This window comes from Pseudophryne corroboree, chromosome 2 (assembly GCF_028390025.1).
Source record: "Pseudophryne corroboree isolate aPseCor3 chromosome 2, aPseCor3.hap2, whole genome shotgun sequence".
Classification (NCBI taxonomy): domain Eukaryota; kingdom Metazoa; phylum Chordata; class Amphibia; order Anura; family Myobatrachidae; genus Pseudophryne; species Pseudophryne corroboree.
The window spans coordinates 1,045,075,044-1,045,099,412 of record NC_086445.1 but is presented as its reverse complement, the minus strand read 5'-3'; the positions used below and the strand labels follow the sequence as shown (position 1 = coordinate 1,045,099,412).

Genomic DNA, 24,369 nt, shown 5'->3' with positions numbered 1-24,369 from the left:
TCTCTTACTGACCTTCATTCTACTCACTCTGCCCTCTTACTGACCTATATTCTACTCACTCTACTCTCTTACTGACCTTCATTCTACTCACTCTACTCTCTTACTGACCTACATTCTACTCACTCTACTCTCTTACTGACCTTCATTCTACTCACTCTGCCCTCTTACTGACCTTCATTCTACTCTACTCTCTTACTGACCTTCATTCTACTCACTCTACTCTCTTACTGACCTACATTCTACTCACTCTACTCTCTTACTGACCTTCATTCTACTCACTCTGCCCTCTTACTGACCTTCATTCTACTCACTCTACTCTTACTGACCTTCATTCTACTCACTCTGCCCTCTTACTAACCCACATTCTACTCACTCTGTCCTCTTACTAACCTACATTCTACTCACTCTGCCCTCTTACTAACCCACATTCTACTCACTCTGTCCTCTTACTGACCTACATTCTACTCACTACTCTCTTACTGACCTACATTCTACTCACTCTACTCTCTTACTGACCTTCATTCTACTCACTCTGCCCTCTTACTAACCTACATTCTACTCACTCTGCCCTCTTACTAACCCACATTCTACTCACTCTGCCCTCTTACTACCCTTCATTCTACTCACTCTGCCCTCTTACTACCCTTCATTCTACTCACTCTGTCCTCTTACTGACCTACATTCTACTCACTCTACTCTCTTACTGACCTTCATTCTACTCACTCTGTCCTCTTACTGACCTACATTCTACTCACTCTGCCCTCTTACTGACCTACATTCTACTCACTCTGTCCTCTTACTGACCTACATTCTACTCACTCTGCCCTCTTACTGACCTACATTCTACTCACTCTGCCCTCTTACTGACCTACATTCTACTCACTCTGTCCTCTTATTGACCTACATTCTACTCACTCTGTCCTCTTACTGACCTACATTCTACTCACTCTGTCCTCTTACTAACCTACATTCTACTCACTCTGCCCTCTTACCAACCCACATTCTACTCACTCTGCCCTCTTACTACCCTTCATTCTACTCACTCTGCCCTCTTACTAACCCACATTCTACTCACTCTGCCCTCTTACTACCCTTCATTCTACTCACTCTGCCCTCTTACTAACCCACATTCTACTCACTCTGCCCTCTTACTGACCTACATTCTACTCACTCTGCCCTCTTACTGACCTACATTCTACTCACTCTGTCCTCTTACTAACCTACATTCTACTCATTCTGTCCTCTTACTGACCTACATTCTACTCACTCTGCCCTCTTACTAACCCACATTCTACTCACTCTGCCCTCTTACTGACCTACATTCTACTCACTCTGTCCTCTTACTAACCTACATTCTACTCACTCTGTCCTCTTACTGACCTACATTCTACTCACTCTGCCCTCTTACTAACCCACATTCTACTCACTCTGCCCTCTTACTGACCTACATTCTACTCACTCTGCCCTCTTACTGCCCTACATTCTACTCACTCTACTCTCTTACTGACCTTCATTCTACTCACTCTGCCCTCTTACTGACCTACATTCTACTCACTATCCCCTCTTACTAACCTACATTCTGCTCACTCTGCCCTCTTACTACCCTTCATTCTGCTCACTCTGCCCTCTTACTGACCTACATTCTACTCACTCTGCCCTCTTACTAACCCACATTCTACTCACTCTGCCCTCTTACTGACCTACATTCTACTCACTCTGCCCTCTTACTGACCTACATTCTACTCACTCTACTCTCTTACTGACCTTCATTCTACTCACTCTGCCCTCTTACTGACCTACTTTCTACTCACTATCCCCTCTTACTTTCCCACATTCTACTCACTCTGCTCTCTTACTGACCTTCATTCTACTCACTCTGCCCTCTTACTGACCTACATTCTACTCACTCTGCCCTCTTACTGACCTACATTCTACTCACTCTACTCTCTTACTGACCTTCATTCTGCTCACTCTGCCCTCTTACTGACCTACTTTCTACTCACTATCCCCTCTTACTTTCCCACATTCTACTCACTCTGCTCTCTTACTGACCTTCATTCTACTCACTCTGCCCTCTTACTGACCTACATTCTACTCACTCTGCCCTCTTACTGACCTACATTCTACTCACTTTGCCCTCTTACTGACCTACATTCTACTCACTCTGCCCTCTTACTGACCTACATTCTACTCACTCTACTCTCTTACTGACCTTCATTCTACTCACTCTGCCCTCTTACTGACCCACATTCTACTCACTCTGCCCTCTTACTGACCTACATTCTACTCACTCTGCCCTCTTACTACCCTTCATTCTACTCACTCTGCCCTCTTACTAACCTACATTCTGCTCACTCTACTCTCTTACTGACCTACATTCTACTCACTCTGCCCTCTTACTAACCCACATTCTACTCACTCTGTCCTCTTACTAACCTACATTCTACTCACTCTACTCTCTTACTGACCTTCATTCTACTCACTCTGCCCTCTTACTGACCTACATTCTACTCACTCTGCCCTCTTACTAACCTACATTCTACTCACTCTACCCTCTTACTAACCTACATTCTGCTCACTCTACTCTCTTACTGACCCACATTCTACTCACTCTGCCCTCTTACTGACCTACATTCTACTCACTCTGCCCTCTTACTAACCTACATTCTGCTCACTCTACTCTCTTACTGACCCACATTCTACTCACTCTGCCCTCTTACTGACCTACATTCTACTCACTCTGCCCTCTTACTTACCTACATTCTACTCATCTACTCTCTTACTGACCCACATTCTACTCACTCTGCCCTCTTACTGACCTACATTCTACTCACTCTGCCCTCTTACTAACCTACATTCTGCTCACTCTACTCTCTTACTGACCCACATTCTGCTCACTCTGCCCTCTTACTGACCTACATTCTACTCATCTACTCTCTTACTGACCCACATTCTACTTATTCTCCTCTAACTGACTCACTCTTTCCTTTTCTTTAAGCCGGATTCCATCAGCTGTTTCTGGAGCCGTTGATTCGATTTCATTGTATGCTGAAGAAGCTGAAGCTGCATACGGAGGAGTGCGCCCTGATGCAGACCATCGCTCTCTTCTCAGCAGGTAAGGTGCTGCTTCTGCAAATAGAACATCCGTAATGGTCACAGAGTTCCTGCTGTAGTATTAGCAAGAAGCAGACGGGGAGCCGCCCTTCCCGTATGACCGGAGGAGCCGCCGACGCCTGTGTTGTGTTGCACCTACAGGGGGCTTATTTACATGCACATCGGCTGTTTTGTCCCATCCGTGCTCCTGTGACCCCACTGACTCCCATCCTCGGGTATTTATTCCTCTTCTGTCACCTGCGATCCGGAACACGTGATGCATGTACACCCGGGCGCATGTGTCTGTATGATTCCATGCTCATTTATCTCCACTCCGGAGAGTCAGAGGGCAGATCCTCCTCCCTGGATTATAAAAGGTAACTTGTGTCTAATTACTTCTGTCTTCCAGACCGGCCAGGGGTCTGTGACCATAAGACCATCGACAGAATCCAGGAGCATTTTGCATTAATTCTGAAGTCTTACGTAGAGAGTCAGCGAACGCCGTCTGAGAGCAGGTGAGACTCTTACAACGGGAATGAATCATGAGTAGACTCTCTTGGTTCTCCATTTACTGACACGTGGCTGGTAATGAGAGAGCATCTGTGGGATGAATTCTGCAGCCACTGTGACCCTACAGTAGGTGTCTAGCATCTGCGACCATACAAAGTCTTGCACTGATCAGACCGCATGACCGTATTATTGGTGCGGTTACACTGCTCTTGTCCTAGCTACTGTACCTAGGGTTATAGCTATCACCAAATATATTCTTATTTCTATATATATATATATATATATATACATATATATATAAATGGTATTTCTTATTGCAGGTTCCTTTTTGCAAAGATCATGGAATGTTTGACGGAGCTACGTAGCATGAATGACGAGCACAGCAAGCAGCTGCTGCAGATCTGGGACGTCCAGCCGGACTACACCCCCCTGATGCGGGAGGTCTTCAGCAGCCTGCCCGAGTGACGCCTCTGCCGCACAAGTCACGTCCGCTGTTCTGCCCTCCAGCCTCGGGCGTGTCCGTCTGTCCACTCAGGGAGCGTTACGCTGGGCGTATGAAAGTACAGTTCCCCTCACCAGATGTGTGGGGTGACCGTGACGGCAACACTACAGGTTCTGATTGATGGATGTCGTCCGAGGTCAGGTTCTGGAGCAGGATGTTTACTGACATTACACAATTCCAGGTTTAATTAATGTCTTACACTACAGATCTCAGGGCCGTCCTATATCAGGGAAGCACAGGATCCACCACTGTCTGGATCTACGTGGATTCCATCCTTGTCTCTCACTGGTCTCCCCTGTGCCCCAGCAACGTGACAATCACACAGGACACCTCTTCAGGGATCCCCAATAATCAGGAGTCTCATACTGTAGCTGCGGGACACAGAGCCCCTGACCGACCACCCGTAACTGGGACCTGACACTGCGCTCCCAGTACATGCCTGGAAACCAGAGGAGACCAGTATCAGCAGCGTCCGTGATGGGTGATGATGCTGTCACAGCAAGGAAACGGAATACAAGGTTTATCCTGTTATGTAGTCCCAAAACTAAACTCTCATCCAGAACCGTTTTCTTTATGGAATGCAGATTTATATGTAAAAAAATAAGCTAGAACTGATATGTAAGAGAAATGCTTTCTTTTACTGGGCAGTCACGTTTCAGTCTACTCCTCGCTGTACTGCGTTATCTGTGAAGCATTGCTCAGCCGAGGTTAGGTCAGCAGCGGAATACTGTTTATGGCGTCCTGGTTCCCGCTGCGGTAAATGCATCGGTCGCACGAGGAAGGACGTGTCGGGAAAACGGAGTGTATCCGTAACCGAGCAGATGTGCCCTACGTCCACCAGTGACCTCACCTTGTTCTTCTACCTCTCTCTCTCTCAGGAATCGGAGCTCCAGCCCAGAGACATCCGGGGGTCAAACTCCTACTCACAGGGAAACAAACCAGCCGCTGTCAAAACCATTTCCACTTGGTCTCTACAATTACTTTTTCAAATAAATATTGACAGTGAAGGTCTACAAGGATATATAATACTGTGTATAGATATGTGTGTATGTATGTATATATATATATATAGGTATACACAATGCATCCAGAAAGTATTCACAGCGCTTCACTTTTCCCCCATAATGACGATGTGAAGGAAGTGTTTTTGAGATTATTGCAAATTTATTAAAAATAAACTAAGAAATCACATGTACATAAGTAATCACAGCCTTTGTTCAATACTTTGTTGATGCACCTTTGGCAGCAATTACAGCCTCAAGTCTTTTTGAATATGATGCCACAAGCTTGGCACATCTATCTTTGGGCAGTTTCGCCCATTCCTCTTTGCAGCACCTCTCAAGCTCCATCAGGTTTGATGGGAAGCGTCGGTGCACAGCCATTTTCAGATCTCTCCAGAGATGTTCAATTGGATTCAAGTCTGGGCTGTGGCTGGGCCACTCAAGGACCTTCACAGAGTTGACCTGAAGCCACTCCTTTGATATCTAGGCTGTGTGCTTAGGGTCGTTATCCTGCTGAAAGATGAAGCGTCACCCCAGTCTGAAGTCAAGAGCGCTCTGGAGCAGGTTTTCATCCAGGATGTCTCTGTATGTTGCTGCATTCATCTTTCCCTCTATCCTGACTATTCTCCCAGTTCCTGCCACTGAAAAACATACCCACAGCATGATGCTGCCAACACCATACTTCACTGTAGGGATGGTATTGGCCTGGTGATGAGCGTTGCCTGGTTTCGTCCAAAAATGATGCCTGGTATTCATGCCAAAAAGTTCAATCTTTGTCTCAGCAGACCAGAGAATTTTGTTTCTCATGGTCTGAGAGTCCTTCAGGTGCATTTTGGCAAACTCCAGGCGGGCTGCCATGTGCTTTTTACTAAGGAGTGGCTTCCTTCTGGCCACTCCACCATACAGACCTGATTGGTGGATTGCTACAGAGATGGTTGTCCTTCTGGAAGGTTCTCCTCTATCTCCAGAGGAATGCTGCAGCTCTGACAGAGTGACCATCGAGTTCTTGGTCACCTCCCTGACCAGGGCCCTTCTCCCCGATCGCTCAGTTCAGATGGCTGGCCAGCTCTAGGAAGAGTCCTAGTGGTTCCGAACTTCTTCCATTTCTGGATGATGGAGGCCGCTGTGCTCATTGCAGGAGATGTTATGTACCCTTCCCCAGATTTGTGCCTCGAGACAGTCCTGTCTTTGATGTCTCTGACTTCATGCTTGGTTTGTGCTCAGACATGCACTGTCAAGTGTGGGACCTTATATAGATAGGTGAGTGCCTTTCCAAATCATGTCCAATCAACTGAACATACCACAGGTGGACTCCAATTAAGCTGTAGGAACATCTCAAGGATGATCAGTGGAAACAGGATGCACCTGAGCTCAATTTTGAGCTTCATGGCAAAGGCTGCGAATACTTATGTACATGTGATTTCTTAGTTTTTTATTTTATTTTAATACATTTGCAAAAATCTCAAAATAACTTTTTTCACATTGTCGTCATTATATGGGGTATTGTGTGTAGAATTTTGAGGGAAAATATGAATTTATTCCATTTTGGAATTAGGCTGTAACATAACAAAATGTGGAAAAAGTGAAGCGCTGTGAATACTTTCCAGATGCACGGTATGTATGTATATTTTGCGCAGGTGACAATGTTGGCACTAGGGACCGCTTACGGTTACACCCTATTGCTCCATCATTCCCGTAGACTTTCTCAGTCCTTTCCCTTGTTTATACCAGTGTGAGCCCCTGTAATGTTTTATACAGTAGGGGGTTGTGGGGATTCTGCCTTTATTCCAAGTGCCAAATCTTTATAATAAATTGATTGTAGATGCACCTACATTGACGCATTACGACATACTTGAAATTACTCGTTTCCGCCTCCGTGCTATAGGGTTCCCTTCATTCCTGCCGATAAACCTCTGGGAGGCCTAGGCCAAGTTTGGGGAGCCCATCCTGTATGCGCCAACCCCACCCTTCATAGAGGAAGGTACCTGTCGTCTCGCACATAATTTCTCTTACGGAACGCAGCTCCCCGTATAGTTACATCTGTTGTCTATGAACTGTACCGTCTCCTGCACGCTTGTGCAGAACAGGCAAGAGAACCGCTTGCATGAATGTGTAGCCGCCTCCTACACAGAGCAGAGGCACCATTCTGTGCCTCAGGCCTCAGGGGTGTCACTGGTTTCTAGTGAATGGATAGCCTGCGTCTAAAGTGCGTCGGTGACATGGTAACTGGGTGACATCCCTTTCCTTATGGGGCGCTGCACCCTGTGCGCCCGGGAGCAGGTGGCCGGATCTGTGAAGGAACTTTGCGCATCAAGTTTCTGGGGGGTCATTCTGAGTTGATCGCTCGCTTGCAGTTTTTAGCAGCCGTGCAAACGCTATGCCGCCGCCCACTGGGGAGTGTATTTTAGCTTAGCAGAAGTGTGAACGCTATGCCGCCGCCCACTGGGGAGTGTATTTTAGCTTAGCAGAAGTGTGAACGCCTGTGCAGCCGAGCTCTGCAAAATCAGTTTGTGCAGTTACTGAGTAGCTCTGACCGTACTCAGCACTTGTGACCACTTCAGCCTATTCGTGTCCGGATTTGACATCATACACCCACCCAGCGATTGCCCAGCCACGCCTGCGTTTTTGCAAACACTCCCTGAAAACGGTCAGTTGACACCCAGAAACGCCCCCTTCCTGTCAATCTTTTTGCGGCCGTCAGTGCGAAGGAGAACTTCGCTAGAACCTGAGCACAACCACAAAGAGCTTTGTACCCGTACGTTGCACGTGCGCATTGCGGGCCAGATGCATGTTTTTTTTTTCACCTGATCGCTGCGAAAATCGGCAGCAAGCGATCAACTCGGAATGACCCCCTCTGTTCTATTTTGTACTGTTCCAGATGGAGTTAACTCTCAGGAATATTAATGTCACACCATGTTACAGTGACGTTGTGATTCTCAGCTGGATGTGATTGTACGTACAGTGCCTTGCTAAAGTATTCACCCCCCTTGGCTTTAGGCTTGGCTAAGTTGATGACGTGAAATAAGAAAAATTTCTATAAAATATAATTTTTATAAATAAATATTTGAAAATTGGCATGTGCATATGTATTCACCCGCCTTTGCTATGAAGCTCCTCAAAAGTTCTGGTGCAACCAATTATTCAGAAGTCACATAATTAGTGAATTGAAGTCCACCTGTGTGTAATCTTAGGGGGGAATTCAACTGTTTGAAGTCAGTTGGGTGTCTGTTTTTTCCTATCTAATAGACAGGAAAAACAGACACCCAACCAACTTTTCAAACATTTGAATTCCCCCCTAAGTGTCAAATGACCTGTCAGTATTAACACACCTTTTCTGAAAGGCCCCAGAGGCTGCAACACCACTTAGCAAGAGGCATCACACCATGAAGACCAAGAAGCTCTCCAAACAAGTCAGGGACAAAGTTGTTGAGAAGTACAAGTGAGGATGGGGTCATAAAAAAATATCCAAATCTTTGATGATCCCCCGGAGCACCATCAAATCCATCATCTTCAAGTGGACAGAACATAGTACCACAACAAACCTGCCAAGAGAGGGCCGGCCACCAAAACTCTCAGCCTGGGCAAGGAGGGCATTAATCAGAGAGGCAGCACAGACACCACAGGTAACCCTGAAGGAGCTGCAGAGTTCCACAGCAGAGACTGGTGTATCTGCGCATGTGACCACAATAAGCCATACACTCCATAGAGCTGGGCTTTATGGAAGAGTGGCCAGAAAAAAGCCATTACTTAGTGTTAAAAATAAGAAGGCACGTTTTGAGTTTGCCAAAAGGCATGTGGACGACTCCCCAAATGTATGGAGGAAGGTGCTCTGGTCAGATGAGACTAAAATTTAACTTTTCGGCCACCAAGGAAAACGCTATGTCTGGCGCAAACCCAACACATCCCATCACCCCAAGAACACCATCCCCACAGTGAAACATGGTGGTGGCAGCATCATGCTGTGGGGATGTTTTCAGCAGCAGGGACTGGGAAACTGTTTCGAGTCGAGGGAAAGATGGATGGTGCTAAATACAGGGATATTCTTGAGCAAAACCTGTGTCAGTCTGCCTGTGATTTAAGACTGGGACGGAGGCTCACCTTCCAGCAGGACAATGACCCGAAGCATACTGCTAAAGCAACACTCCAGTGGATTAAGGGGAAATATTTAAATGTGTTGGAATGGCCTAGTCAAAGCCCAGATCTCAATCCAATGAGAATCTGTGGTCAGACTTGAAGATTGCTGTTCACAAGCGGAAACCAACCAACATGAAGGAGCTGGAGCAGTTTTGCCTTGAGGAATGGGTAAAAATCCCAGTGGCAAGATGTGGCAAGCTCATAGAGACGTATCCAAAGCGACTTGCAGCTGTAATTGCCACAAAAGGTGGCTCCACAGTGTACTGACTTTAGGGAGGTGAATAGTTATGCACGCTGAAGTTTTCTGTTATTTTATCCTATTTGTTGTTTGCTTCACAATAAAATAAAAACATCTTCAAAGTTGTAGCCGTGTTCTGTGAATGACATGATGCAAACCTTCAAACAATCCATTGTAATTCCAGGTTGTGAGGCAACAAAACATGAAAAATGCAAAGGGGGGGTGAATACTTTAGCAAGGCACTGTACGTTTGTGTGTGTTATATAGAGGTGAGTGCACCTGTGTGTTGTGTTATCCTCAGTGGTGTTATATATAGAGACTGTGGAGGAAGCCCTGGTGGTTGTGTATTGTGACTTGTTATATTGTGATACTGTTAAGGTGACTTTCTAAGTTGCAGAGTCCCCTCCGCGACGGACGCAGACCGTGAGGTTAGAGCGCGGTAATCCTGGGGCGGAAGCCGTTTTGGTGGATGGAAGCGCCTGTTTGTGTTTTGTGTATTGCTGCTGTGTTGTATGAAGTCCCCCATCTGAGTGCGTCGTGCGGCCCTAGATGTGATATATATTACAGATATATCTGTGTTTAGGTGACTCTGAGAACGGCTGCAGCCATTAGGGAGATAGGAGCTCAGAAACTACAATAAAAAGCTGATTTGTTACAATAATCCTCCTATTTTCTTTAGTAGAACCGAGCAGGCGGGCAGGTCTCCCCCAAGCCGGCGCAGTCAGCCGCGCCGTAGAAAGGCCCCGTCCATGGCGTGCGAGACCCTCATTTTCGATTTCATTTTATGCTGTATTTTTGCATTTGTTTTTTTAAACAGAATATTTCTGCTTTTTTTATTTTCTTGATACTGAGTTTTTATCAGATCGAAGCTGTGAAAATAAACGTGTTGATGCTTCTGTGTATTGGATTCCGTGCTTTATGTATCCATGTGGCTATTTGAATAAAGACCTATTTATGGTAGCTATATCCTATTTCTCTTACATCCTAGAGGATACTGGGGTTCCATTTAGTACCATGGGGTATAGACTGGTCCACTAGGAGCCATGGGCACTTTAAGAATTTGATAGTGTGGGCTGGCTCCTCCCTCTATGCCCCTCCTACCAGACTCAGTTTAGAAAATGTGCCCGGAAGAGCCGGTCATGCTAATGGAAGCTCCTGAAGAGTTTTCTGCATTTATTTTATATGTTTGTTATTTTCAGGCAGGGCTAGGTGGCACCAGTCTGCCTGCTTCGTGGGACTTAGGGGGGAGGGGGACGGCCCAACTTCTTGAAGGGTTAATGGTCCCGTTCCCCGGTGACAGGACACTAGCTGCTGAGGGAACTATTTGCAAGCCCCACCACGGCGAGCGTACATTCCCGCAGCACGTCGCCACCTCTAACAGAGCCAGAGGAATAAAGAGTGGTGAGTACTAAGCCGGCGTCCCGGTAAACGGGGCGCCGGCCATTATGGTGGCACGAGGGTACGGAGACGCACGGCTTCTAAACGGGGTGGAATGCGTCTCCAGACACAGTACACAACTGCGTCTCAGTACACTGTACACAGTACCCAGACTGGCAACACAGCCTTAAAATGGTTTCTGTCCATTTTAAGCACCAAATTCCTCAGCCAGTATAAAAAAAGCGGGAAGACTGCGAGCCATTGAAGGGGCGGGGCTTCACTATGAGAGGATCCAGTCACTCACCAGCGCCATTTTCCCTCTGCAGTGGACACAGACGCTGACTGATAGGGACGCGCAGCTCCTCCAGTGTGACTCCAGATTACTTCAGCAGTACCAGGGGGTCATAGCAGGGGGGGGGGGGCAACTATTAGTGTACTAAGTCCCCTATCAAGGTATTTAGTCAGCGACCCGGCTAAGCTTGGCATTAGCGGTAAGGGCGCGGTGGGGGCTGGCTCCAAATTACTGTGTCTCCCTGAAGGACTCTTTGTGGGTTAATTGTGCTTAACCTTTTCGTGTGTGTGTGTGTGTGTGTTGTCACATTTACATTATGTCATGCAAAGTGTTTCTTGTACAGCAGCGTGTTCGTCTTCCCCAGGGATCTCACTACTGGGGGCTCAAGGTTCACAGAATAGTGGGACTGAACCAGAGTGGGCTAATTCTCTGAAAGGAATGATCTCCACTCTCTCTACAAAATTGTCCCGCAATGAGAAAGAGACGCAATACTTAAAACTGTGGATGAGTTTATGAGCAGATACTCAGTCCCCAAAACAGCGTCTCAGTCCCCTCCCATTTGTCTGCAAAAGCGATCTCTGGCCCATATACTGCAGTCTGACTCTGACAGGTCAGACATGGAGGAGGGGGGAGGTGGACTCAGGTTGGGGGGTGGAGCTCTGTCACAGGGAATAGAGGCTCTTATAGAGGCTATCAGAGACGTTCTGCAGAACCCTGATAAGGTGACAGAGGAGTGTGAGGAATCTTATTTTAATGTAAAAAATAAGTCCTCAGTCACTTTTCCTGTGTCAAAGGAATTGAATACCCTGTTTGAAGAACCGTGGGTTAATCCTGATAAAAAATTTCAGATCTCTAAAAGGTTGCTCTCATCTTTTCCCTTTCCTCTGGAGGATAGGAAAAAATGAAAAAAATCCACCGATAGTGGACGCATCAGTCTCTAGGCTGTCACGAAAAATTGTATTGCTTGTTCCTGGTGCAGCCTCCCTAAAGACACGGCTGATCGTAAAATTGATAATACACTCAAATCATTGTACACAGCTGCTGGGGTGGCCCAAAGACCCACTATTGCATGTGCGTGGATCACAAAAGCCATTGCTAAATTGCTTGTGTCTACGCCAGTGGACTGCTGATGTGCACTCCAGGAAAGGCGTGGAAGGCCTACCATTCACAGAAGAGGCCTTGTTTGGAGATGAACTAGACAAATGGATCTCCACAGCTACTGCGGGTAAGTCTACGTATCTTCCTTTCCGCAGCCCCCCTAACCGAGAAGACTTATTCACTTCTAAGTTACAGTCCTTTCGGACAGCCAAGTTCAAGGGCAAATCCAGAGGTGCTTCTACGTCCTCCAGCGGCGCTAGAGGTAAACCACGGAAACCAGCAATTGCAGGTGCTCAGGAACAGAGCTCAGGCTCTGCTTCCTCAAAGACTTCAGCATGACGGTGGACCGCAGTGCCTGGAAGACTGTCAGGTGGGAGCCCGACTACAATTCTTCAGTCAGGTCTGGTCAAGTTCGTGCCAGGATCCCTGGGTCATACATCTTATTTCCCAGGTCTACAGGCTGGAGTTCCAAGAGCTCCCACCTCACAGATTCTTCAAATCAGGCTTGCCAGTTTCACAAGAGGCAAGTATAACCTTACAGTATGCCATCCAAAAACTGATACAGACTCAACTCATTGTTCCAGTTCCACCTCATCTACTCAACAAGGGGTACTATTCCAACTTGTTCGTAGTACCGAAACCAGACGGTTCGGTAAGACCGATTCTGAACCTCAAGTCCTCGAACCCATTCTTAAGAGTGTTCAAGTTCAAGATGGAGTCTCTGAGAGCGGTGATCTCACGTCTGGAGGAAGGGGAATTCCTAGTGTCTCTGGATATCAAGGATGCGTACCTTCACATTCCGATCTGGCCGCCTCATCAGGCTTATCTACGGTTTGCACTGCAGGACTGTCACTACCTGTTCCAGGCCCTGCCATTTGGTCTCTCCATGGCACCGAGGGTATTCACCAAAGTGATGGCAGGGATGATGTTTATACTCCGCAAACAGGGAGTAAATATAATTCCGTACCTGGACAATCTTCTGATAAAGGCGCTGTCCAGGGAGAGGTTGCTGGACAGCATTGGTCTCTCAACCAAACTTCTCCAGGATCACCGGTGGATTCTGAACCTTCCGAAATCTCACCTAGAGCCAACATGGAGGCTTCCATTCCTGGGAATGATACTGGACACGGAGTCACAGAAAGTGTTCCTTCCGTTGGAAAAGGCATTGGTAATCCTGTCGATGGTTCGGGATATCCTGAAGCCAACTCGGATATTGGTGCATCTATGCATTCGCCTTCTGGGGAAAATGGTGGTCTCTTACGAGGCGCTTCATTACGGAAGGTTTCACGCAAGACCCTTCCAGCTCGATCTGTTGGACAAATGGTCCGGATCACATCTTCACATGCACCAGGGGATCCGTCTGTCGCCAAAAGCCAGGATCTCCCTTCTGTGGTGGCTACAGACTTACCTCGTCTAGGGTCGGAGGTTTGGAATTCAGAACTGGATCCTGTTAAGCACGGTCGCAAGCCTCAGAGGTGGTGGAGCAGTCACCCAGGGGGTGCAGTTTCAAGGAAAATGGTCAAGTCAGGAAGTCATCCTTCCAATCAACATTCTGGAACTCAGGGCCTTATATAACGCCCTTCTGCAGGCCTCATATCTTCTTCAAGATCGGGCCATTCAGGTCCATTTGAACAATGTGACAGCAGTGATGTAAATAAACCGACAGGGTGGAACGAAAAGCAGAGCAGCAATGTCAGAGGTGTCAAAAATTCTCCTCTGGGCAGAAAAAACACTGTGGCGTTGTCAGCGGTCTTCATTCCGGGAGTAGACAACTGGGAAGCAGACTTATCTCTCTGCAGACACGACCTGCACCTGGGGGAGTGGGGCCTTCACCGGGAAGTGTTCAGGTGCTTGACACGTTGATGGGGATATCTGCAAATCAACACGATGGCCTCTTGTCTCAACAAGAAGCTCGAGCGGTATTGTTCCAGGTCGAGAGGCCCACAGGCAGTGGCGGTAGACGCTCTGACGACTCCATGGGTCTATCAGATGGTGTACGTGTTTCCTCTACTTCCTCTGATCCTATGAATTATAAAAAGAATAAAAAGGGAAAAGGTTCAAGCAATACTCATTGCTCCGGACTGGCCAAGAAGGGCCTGGTACGCGGACTTCTGGAGATGTTCCTCGAAGATCCGTGGCCTCTACCTCTTCATGAGGATCTTCTGCAACAGGGTCCGTTCGTCTATCACGACTTACAGCGGCTACGTTTGACGGCATGGAAGTTGAACGGCAGATTCTAGCCAGAAGAAGGATGCCTAAAAAAGTTATCCCGGGATTCCTATGATCCAAGCCAGGAATGGGGTAACATCTAAACATTACCACCGTATTTGGATGAAATACGTCTTTGTGTGAGAGCATTAATTATTCTGCGGTGGAATTTCATCTGGGACGTTTCCTGCTTTTTCTGCAGGCAGGTGTGGATGTGGGCCTACGTCTGGGCTCCATAAAAACAGGATTTTGATACCTACCGGTAAATCCTTTTCTCCTAGTCCGTAGAGGATGCTGGGGTCCACTTCATGACCATGGGGTACAGACGGTTCCGCAGGAGCCATGGGCACTCTTAAGACTTTTCAATGGGTGTGAACTGGCTCCTCCCTCTATGCCCCTCCTCCAGACCTCAGTTATAGGAACTGTGCCCAGGGAGACGGACATTTCGAGGAAAGGATTTACTTAAATACTAGTGGTGAGATACATACCAGCTCACACCGCAACCATGCCGCACAACATGGCATTCAACATAACACACGCCAACAGGCATGAATCAATTACAGCAACATGCTGAAACTAATATGACACAACATGTGTAACTTAATGAACAAAACTGCAGGTAAAGTACGCACTGGGACGGGCGCCCAGCATCCTCTACGGACTAGGAGAAAAGGATTTACCAGTAGGTATCAAAATCCTGTTTTCTCATACGTCCTAGAGGATGTTGGGGTCCACTTCATGACCATGGGGTTTATACCAAAGCTCCAGTACGGGCGGGAGAGTGCGGATGACCCTGCAGCACCGAGTGACCGAACTTGAGGTCTTCATCGGCCAAGGTGTCAAACTTGTAGAATTTTGCAAATGTGTTTGACGCCGACCAAGTAGCTGCTCGGCAAAGTTGTAATGCCGAGACCCCCCGGGCAGCCGCCCAGGATGAGCCCACCTTCCTAGTGGAATGGGCCTTCACCGACGTCGGTAACGGCAATCCAGCCGTAGTATGAGCGTGCTGAATCGTACCTCTGATCCAACGTGCAATAGTCTGCTTGGAAGCAGGACACCCAATCTTGTTGGGAGCATACAGGACAAACAAAGACTCTGTTTTCCGTATTCGAGCTGTTCTAGCGACCATAAATTTTCAAAGCCCTAACCACATCAAAAGACTTTGACTCAGTGAACGTGTCAGTAACTACTGGCACCACAATAGGTTGGTTTATGTGGAAAGATGAAACCACCTTTGGAAGAAAATGTTGATGAGTTCTCAACTCTGCCCTATCTTCATGGAAGATCAGGTAAGGGCTCTTGTGAGACAAGGCCCCCAATTCAGACACCCGCCGTGCGGATGCCAATGCCAAAAGCATGACGACTTTCCAAGTGAGAAACTTCAACTCTATCTCTTGTAGAGGCTCAAACCAATCCGATTGAAGGAACTGCAACACCACATTAAGGTCCCATGGTGCCACTGGAGGCACAAATGGAGGCTGGATGTGCAGAACCCCTTTCACGAAGGTCTGAACCTCTGGAAGAGAGGCCAATTGTTTTTGGAAGAACACTGACAAGGCTGAAATCTGGACCTTGATTGACCCCAATTGAAGGCCCGCCTTCACACCAGCTTGCAGAAAATGGAGAAAACGTCCCAACTGAAACTCTTCCATAGGAGCCTTCTTGGATTCACACTAAGACACACATTTTCTCCAAATACGGTGGTAATGTTTCGACGTTACTCCTTTCCTGGCCTGAATAAGTGTGGCAATGACTTCCTTTGGAATACCCTTTCGGGCTAGTATCCGGCGCTCAACAGCCATGCCGTCAAACGTAGCCGCGGTAAGTCTTGATACACGCACGGCCCCTGCTGCAGCAGGTCCTCGCGAAGAGGAAGAGGCCGAGGATCTTTTATGAGCATCTCATGAAGATCTGGGTACCAAGCCCTCCTTGGCCAGTATGGGGCAATGAAGATTGCTCGAACCCTTGTTCTTCTTCTGATCCTGAGAACTTTTGGGATCAGCGAAAGTGGAGGGAAGACATACACTGACCGGAATACCCACTGGGTCACTAACGCATAGACCGCTATTGCTTGAGGGTCTCTCGACCTGGAACAATATTTCTGAAGCTTCTTGTTGCAACAAGATGCCATCATGTCTACTTGTGGAACTCCCCAAAGACTTGTCACCTCTGCGAAGACTGGATGGAGATCGTGTCTGCTGAGGAAGTCTGCTTCCCAGTTGTCTACTCCCGGAATGAAAATTGCAGACAGAGCCTTTAGATGCCTTTCTGCCCAGAGGAGGATCTTCGTCACCTCTGCCATTGGCGCTCTGTTTTTCGTTCCGCCCTGCCTGTTTATGTACGCGACTGCTGTTATATTGTCCGACTGGATCTGCACGGGATGATCTTGAAGAAGATGTACCGCTTGTTGAAGGCCGTTGTAAATGGCTCTCAATTCCAGCATGTTTATGTGAAGGCAGGCTTCCTGACTTGACCATCTTCCTTGGAAGCTTTCTCCCTGAGTGACAGCTCCCCAGCCTCGGAGACTTGCATCCGTGGTTACCAGGAGCCAGTCCTGAATCCCGAATCTGCGTCCCTCTAGCAGGTGAGAGCTGTCTAACCACCACAGGAGCGAAATCCTGGCTTTTGACGACAAGATTATCTTTCGGTGCATGTGTAGGTGGGAACCCGACCACTTGTCCAACAGGTCCCACTGGAAGACTCTGGCATGGAACCTGCCAACTGTATGGCCTCATAGGCCGCCACCATTTTTCCCAACAACCGAATGCACTGATAGATCGACACACTTGACTTTGGATAATTTATGATCCAACCGTGTTGTTGTAGTATGGACAGGGAGAGTGTGATGTTTTGTAACAACTGGTCCCTGGATCTCGCCCTTATCAGGAGATCGTCTGGATAAGGAATTATATTGACTCCTTTTTGACGCAGGAGAACTATCATTTCCGCCATCACCTTGGTGAATACCCTCGGCGCCGTGGAGAGACCGAAAGGTAACGTCTGAAATTGGTAATGGCAATCCTGAACCGCAAATCTCAGATAAGCCTGGTGAGGAGGATAAATGGGAATATGCAGGTAAGCATCCTTTATGTCTACAGACACCCCCTCCTCCCGACTGGAAATCACTGCCCTCAGTGATTCCATTTTGGACTTGAATCGTTTCAAGTAGAGATTCAGATTTTTTAGGTTTAGGATCGATCTGACCGAGCCTTCCGACTTCGGAACTACAAAACCCCTCCCCTTGTTGTGACAAAGGTACCAGGACTATGACCTGATCCTGACATAATTTTTGGATTGTCGCTGTTACTGCTTCTCTTTCTGGAAGAGACGCTGGCAAGGTCGATTTGAAAAATCGGCATGGGGTAACGTCTCGAAATTCCAGTTTGTATCCTTGGGACACTATTTGCAACACCCAGGGATCTAGGCCAGACAGAATCCAACCTTAGCTGAACAGTTTGAGACGTGCCCCCACCTGAGCGGTCTCCCGCAAGGGAGCCCCAGCGTCATGTTGAAGATTTTTCAGAAGTAGGGGTAGACTTCTGCTCCTGGGAACCTGAAGCTGCTGTGAACTTCTTTCCCTTTCCCCTTCCCTGCAAAGAAGGGGGAACCTCTTGCTTTTTTTGTATTTATTGGGCTGAAAGGACTGCATGTGAGGGTGATATATATTTCCATGTAGTTTCCATCTTTCAGTTTGCCGGCTCTTTTAGTGAAGCCGTGCCAGGTGCAGGGAGAATTACTTTCTTTGTCAACCTGGACAGTGCACTGTCTAACACGGGGTGACTCCCATTTTTTCCTGTTCTCCACCGGGAAAGGATAAGCTATGTGAATTCTCTTGGGAATATGAAATGTATTTTCGGGATTCACCCACATCCCTTCAAAGAGAGTGTTAAGCTCGTGGGAAGGAGGGAAAGTGACCTTAGATTTCTTTTCTTTATAGAAATAAGCCTCCTGAGGTACAGCAGGGGCTTCCGTGACATCCAGAACTTCCCTTATAGCTACAATCATATATTGTATATTTTTTTGCCAATTTATGATCTATTTCTCTGGAGTCACTATCGTCGACACAAGAATCCGTGTCCGTGTCGGTATCAGTATTCACAATCATCGCACATGGTCTCATATGTGACCCAGAGGGGTCGCCTGCGGATGAAAGAACAGAACCCTGAAAAATCACATCTTCCACAGATTTTCTCCAGCATTCAGCATGAGATTCAGACTTATCTAATCTCCTATTGATATGATGCATACTATCACGTATTTCACCCATGCAGGCTCTTTTTGTGCCGGCAGCGCCACCACATTACACTTCTGTGTCCTTAAAATGGTTTCCTCCGGGGAGGAACTCCCTGCCTCTGACATGTCTTACACACGTGTACAACACACACACAGACACACTGGGACTTATAGGGGACAGACCCACAGTACAATCTGTCAGAGGGACACAGTTTAGGAGCAGCCAGTTCACAACCCCAGCGCCAGTATCTAATGCCTGTGAACACAGAATGCCCACTGACATGCAGCGCTGATTTACACAGTAAACCACACTTGTAAAGCACCAACTTCGCTTGTGCCCCCCTTTGTTATGCACCCTGATACTTGTAGTCATAAGTGGAGGGAGGACCAGCGATTTCTCTGCAGCCTGAGGAGAGAGAGAAAATGGCGCTGAGCAGTGTGCTGGCTGCCTGAGGAAGAAGCTCTGCCCCCGCAATGGCGCGTTTTTACCTCAGAGACTTTGCATAATATTTATACTGCCGGGGGTAGGGCTTATGCCCCCTTTTTGCCAGTTTATATAGGTATTTTGCTGCCCAGGCTTCCCCCCCCCCCCCCGCACCCTGCAGTGCCTGTGTGTGTGGGCAGCAATGGTGCTCTGCACTCCCGCCAGCCGTGCGGTACCTCAGCCGTCACTTTACTTGATAGAAGTTCTGACTTCTGGCTCTGCGAGGGGGGTGGCGGCGTGCTGTGGGTGTGAGCATCTATACACGGCTAGAGTTCAGGAGCTAATGGTGTCCTGTCAGCCAGAAGCAGAGCCATGAAACTCTTCAGGAAGTTGGTTCCTACTTCTGCCCCCTCAGTCCCACGAAGCAGGGAGACTGTTGCCAGCAGTTCTCCCTGAAAATAAAAAACCTAACATAAGTCTTTTCAGAGAAGCTCAGTAGAGCTCCCCTAGAGTGCGGCCAGTCTGCCTGGGCACATTTCTAAACTGAGGTCTGGAGGAGGGGCATAGAGGGAGGAGCCAGTTCACACCCATTGTAAAGTCTTAAGAGTGCCCATGGCTCCTGCGGAACCGTCTATACCCCATGGTCATGAAGTGGACCCCAGCATCCTCTAGGACGTATGAGAAAGTCCAGATTTCGGCCTTGTCGATTTTCTTTAAAATATAACTGGCTTCTGTCCCTGAGGTCCATATGTTCTTGAAAGGTGTTCTGCACATCCAACCTCCCTTTGTGCCTCCCACGGCACCTTGGGATCTCAATTTGGTGCTGCAGTTCCTTCAATCGGACTGGTTTGAACCGTTACAGGAGGTGGACGTAAAATATCTTACGTGGAAGACCGTCACACTGTTGGCCTTGGCTTCAGCAAGACGTGTGTCGGAGCTGAGGGCTTCGCCCATATTTAATTTTCCATGAGGACAGAGCTGAACTCAGAACTTGTCAGCAATTTCTTCCTAAAGTGGTGTCTGCGTTTCATATCAACCAACCTATTGTGGTTCCGGTTGTCACCGACACCTCTGCTACTTCAAAGTCTTTGGATGTTGTGAGGGCTTTGAAGGTATACGTGAAGAGGACAGCCCGTCACAGGATATCTGACTTGCTGTTCGTTCTCTGTGATACCAATAAAATTGGGTGTCCTGCTTCAAAGCAGACAGTTGCCCGCTGGTTCAGGCTCACTATCCAGCATGCTTATTCCGAGGCAGGTTTACAATGTCCAAAATCTGTACAGGCCCACTCTACTAGGTCGGTGGGCTCTTCCTGGGTGGCTGCCCGGGGTGTCTCGGCCTTACAGCTTTGCCAAGCGGCTACTTGGTCAGGTTCGAACACGTTTGCTAAGTTTTACAATTTCGATACTTTGACCAAACTGAAGATCCTCAGAGGCCAATCAGTTCTGCAGGATCCTCAGCACTCTCCCACCCGGTTTGGGAGCGTTGGTACATCCCCATGGTACTAAATAGAACCCCAGTATCCTCTAGGACATAAGAGAAAATAGGACTTTAATTACCTACCGGTAAATCCTTTTCTGGTAGTCCGTAGAAGATACCGGGCGCCCGCCCTGTGCTTCGTTCTTCCTGCACTGTTACTTGGCATTGTTGGTTCAGCTGTTGCTGTACCTGCTTAAAGTTTGGTTAGCATGGCTGTCCTCTAGTTTGTGTGTGCTGGTTTGGAATCTCACCACTATCCTTTATATCCTTCTCTCAAAGTATGTACATTTCCTCGGGCACAGTTTCCTAGACTGGTAGGAGGGGCATAGAGGGAGGAGCCAGCCCACACTATCAAATTCTTAAAAAAGTGCCCATGGCTCGTAGTGGACCCGTCTATACCCCATGGTACTAAATGGAACCCCAGTATCCTCTACGGACTACGAGAAAAGGATTTACCGGTACTGTAGGTAATAAAAATCCTATTATCTATGTGCAAGATGCGGCTGCTGCCATAAAGTGCTGCTGTGCTTATTTGGGCGGTCAAAGTCATCCGAATCCCCTCCCCTCCTCCCCCTATGTCTTTATAAATAAACTCTCTGTGGCTGCTGGGAATTGTACCCTTTTCATGTGCATCACATTGGGCGCTGGGGGGCGCTCTGTATGTTTGGAATCTATATAATATAACAGGTCATTGCGTAAATCGGTCCATTCATCGCACAATGCCCAGGGGTCACTAGTCACCTGCCTGGCATGTTCGGACAGATGTGACCTGCCTGGTGACGGGCGTGGTAGCTGGAGATGACTGGTCCACGGAGGAGAAACCCCATATCTAAATACAATAACTATTAATATCATGGAGAGAAAAAAAACACATTCCAGGGGCGAAGGGGGCAGCAATGGCGCCGCAGCGGGATAAGGAGGAGGGGTGCCGGGCGGCCCGAAGGCGCGAACGCCGGGGGAGGGGGGGTTTTCCGCAGGGCGGCGGGACCCCCTCCCCTTTTCATCACCTGCAGGGAGCCCTGGGCCAGTAAAAGGTGCGGCCCAGAGGCGGGGGGTGGTGAGGAGGGAGAGGCAGATAAAAGCAGCAGCCGGGGGGGGAGGGAGTTAATAGCTCCATTTTCCCCACACAGGAAAGGAAGTACCTGTGTCTGTCCGGCGGCTGCTGCACTTCCAGAGATCCAGGCATGGCATCCACGGTGACCGGAGGCAGGTCACCCTCAAAGCAGGGAGCAAGGGTCGGGCAGCGCTTGGCAGAGCGCCCAGAGAGGAGAAGGGAGGTCAGCATTTCCGGCCAGCAGCTGCAAGGCACATCGGTCCGTCCCTCTCCAGAGAGGCAGCACAGGAGCAGTGAAAATGGTGCTGGGGCGCCATCTGGAGGCCGGAGGACACATATGAAGAAACAACCAGGGGAAAAAAGCCAGGAAAAGCACCTGCTAGATCCGGAAGGCAGCAGCGACCAGCAGCCCTGCAAAAGGAGCAAGGGCAAGAGGGGGGTGAGTACCAGCCGGGGCAAGAAGGCATAGGAGCAAGGGGGAATGGGGCAGCCATTTTAGGCCCAATGGGGGAGGGGCAGAGCGGCTATGGCCCACTACAGTCGAGGGGAACCCCTATTAACGTTGCAGCACAGCGGTTGCAGAATACCCCAACACAGGCTAGGAACGTAGGAGCAGCATGCCAGGAAGGGGGAGTTATTCTCTCCGACACAGCCAGCGGGTCAGGGTCACCCGAAGTGAGGGGGAGATGGGTATTCCTGGCAGAGACACAACAATATAATAGCCCGGCTAGGCACTCCTAGGCAAGGGGGTAACTGGGGACAGGGCGCAGGGAGCGCACAGGACAGGGACATTACACAGGGGTTGTGAAACCAGCTTGCCCTCTTCCCTGCGTTTACATCCCCGCCCAGGAGAATGTACCAGCAGGCACCAACGCCAGTCACAGGACAGAGCAGGGGCCACGAAATGCCGCAAGCAAGCAATCGGGAGCAAGGAGCCACATCGCAAGATTTCACATCACAATCGCAAAGGTTCACATCACAAGCGCAAAATTTCACATCACAATCGCAAGATTTCACATCACAATCGCAAGATTTCACATCACAACCACAAGCGAGAATCCAAGACAATTACAGCAGTTACAGAGACAGTGCGGTCCTCGCCATGCCCAGCGGCCCGTCAGTGCAGCATCTTGCCGCGGCAAGAGCGGTGGAGAAGAATACAGCGGAGGCCGGTGCCGTGACCAGCCCGGCCAGAGAAGACGTCTCCGCAGCATCACTCAGGAACGGTGAGATGAACCATGTGTTTAATATGCAGAATGTGAATGTTATGCCGTTGTTTAATAGCAATACACAAAGTGTGAGGGGTGGTACTGAAAAGGGGTGGTACTGAAAAGGGGCAGAGGCAGGGGTTGCACCAAAACAGCGCGAGCAGCGCAAATGGCGGGGGGGGGCCACCTTAAACGAGGTAGCGAACACACAATGGGAGGGTAACAGCGCCGCAAATAATCAGGCGGGCAAGCGGGGCAATAGCAGGGCGTCCGAGTCAGACGACGACGAGTCATGCAAGGTATTGAAAGAGCCACTGCGGTTGGCCAGGGCCAATCACAAGAAGAAGAAGTTGTCAGCCCCAGGGGCAGATACAGCGTGGAGTAAGCTAGGTCAGACCGGAGCAGCTAAGCCAGTTTTCTTACAGCAGGGCGGCGCACTGGATCACGAGCTAGGCGCATTGGCGGGGCATTTGCCTAAAGAAATTAGGAAGGAAATTGTGAAGGGGGATTTCATCGACATATGCTCCCTTACAGAGAAAGGTCTCAGAGACAAGGAGAGGGGCAGCGAGAAAGGAGTAGGGCGTGGGGAATCCTACAAGACAATTGACCATTGGATGACCGGGATGTTCGCATACTCGGGTTGCTACGTAGAAGCTTACCCAAACATGGCAATGAACATGATGAAGTACATCAATCTTGTTTATTCAGTGTACAAGGATTATGGGGGAACTGCGTGGCGCAGATACGACGAGTCCTTCAGGTTAAGAGCGCAAGGGCAGCAACCCATCAAGTTTGGGACAAAGGATATCGAGCTGTGGCTCAAGGCGCAGGCAAGAGGGGCTAGCGATAAAGAAGCGACAGCGCAAAGGCAGGGGACAGGGAGGCCTGGCACGCATAGACAGGATATGCTCAAATGCTACGCCTTCAATGACACCCGGTGCACACGGGCGTTCTGCAAATTCATGCACGCACTGCAGCGTAAGTCACCCGGCAAAAGACTGCTGTAGAAAAAAAGGCCGACAGGGAGAGAGAGGGGAGAAGGTATCCGGAGCGCTTGTGCCTGTCAAAGGCAAGTAGCCCAGTGAGGCTGGAGGGTATGCAGGCATGGCTAGCCAGGTACCCCAAGCGTTTAGAAGCCCAGCGGTTGCAGGAGGGTTTTAGAGTAGGGTTCAAGATCCCAATAAGACGGGACGTCCTTCCGGGCGACCGCAATAGGAACCTTCATTCCATCAGGGAGCAGCCGCAGGTGGCCCAACAGAAAATTGGAAAAGAATTAGAGATGGGCAGGATGGCCGGGCCATTCGCGGCCCCCCCAATAGAAAATTTGGTAGTGTCACCGCTGGGGTTAGTTCCCAAGAAAGCACCGGGAAAGTTCAGACTTATTCAACACCTATCTTTCCCGGAGGGGGCATCGGTTAATGCCCTGGACGGGGAACAGTGCTCGGTGCAATATCAGTCGTTTGACCATGCGATAAAAATGGTTAGGAGGCAAGGGAAAGGGGCCTTGTTGGCGAAGCT

At 48.7% G+C, this 24,369-nt stretch overlaps 1 protein-coding gene across 1 annotated transcript in view; it reads left to right on the top strand.

Annotated features, from left to right (window-relative positions):
- Positions 1-10,406, top strand: part of NR1I2 (nuclear receptor subfamily 1 group I member 2) — a 47,207-nt gene extending 36,801 nt beyond the window's left edge. The window contains exons 6-8 of the mRNA XM_063956860.1: positions 2,999-3,115; positions 3,503-3,608; positions 3,924-10,406. Of these exons, the coding sequence (XP_063812930.1) occupies positions 2,999-3,115; positions 3,503-3,608; positions 3,924-4,068 (368 nt within the window). The 3' untranslated portion in view covers positions 4,069-10,406. The remainder of the gene's footprint in view (positions 1-2,998; positions 3,116-3,502; positions 3,609-3,923) is intronic.
- Positions 10,407-24,369: the final 13,963 nt, after the last annotated feature.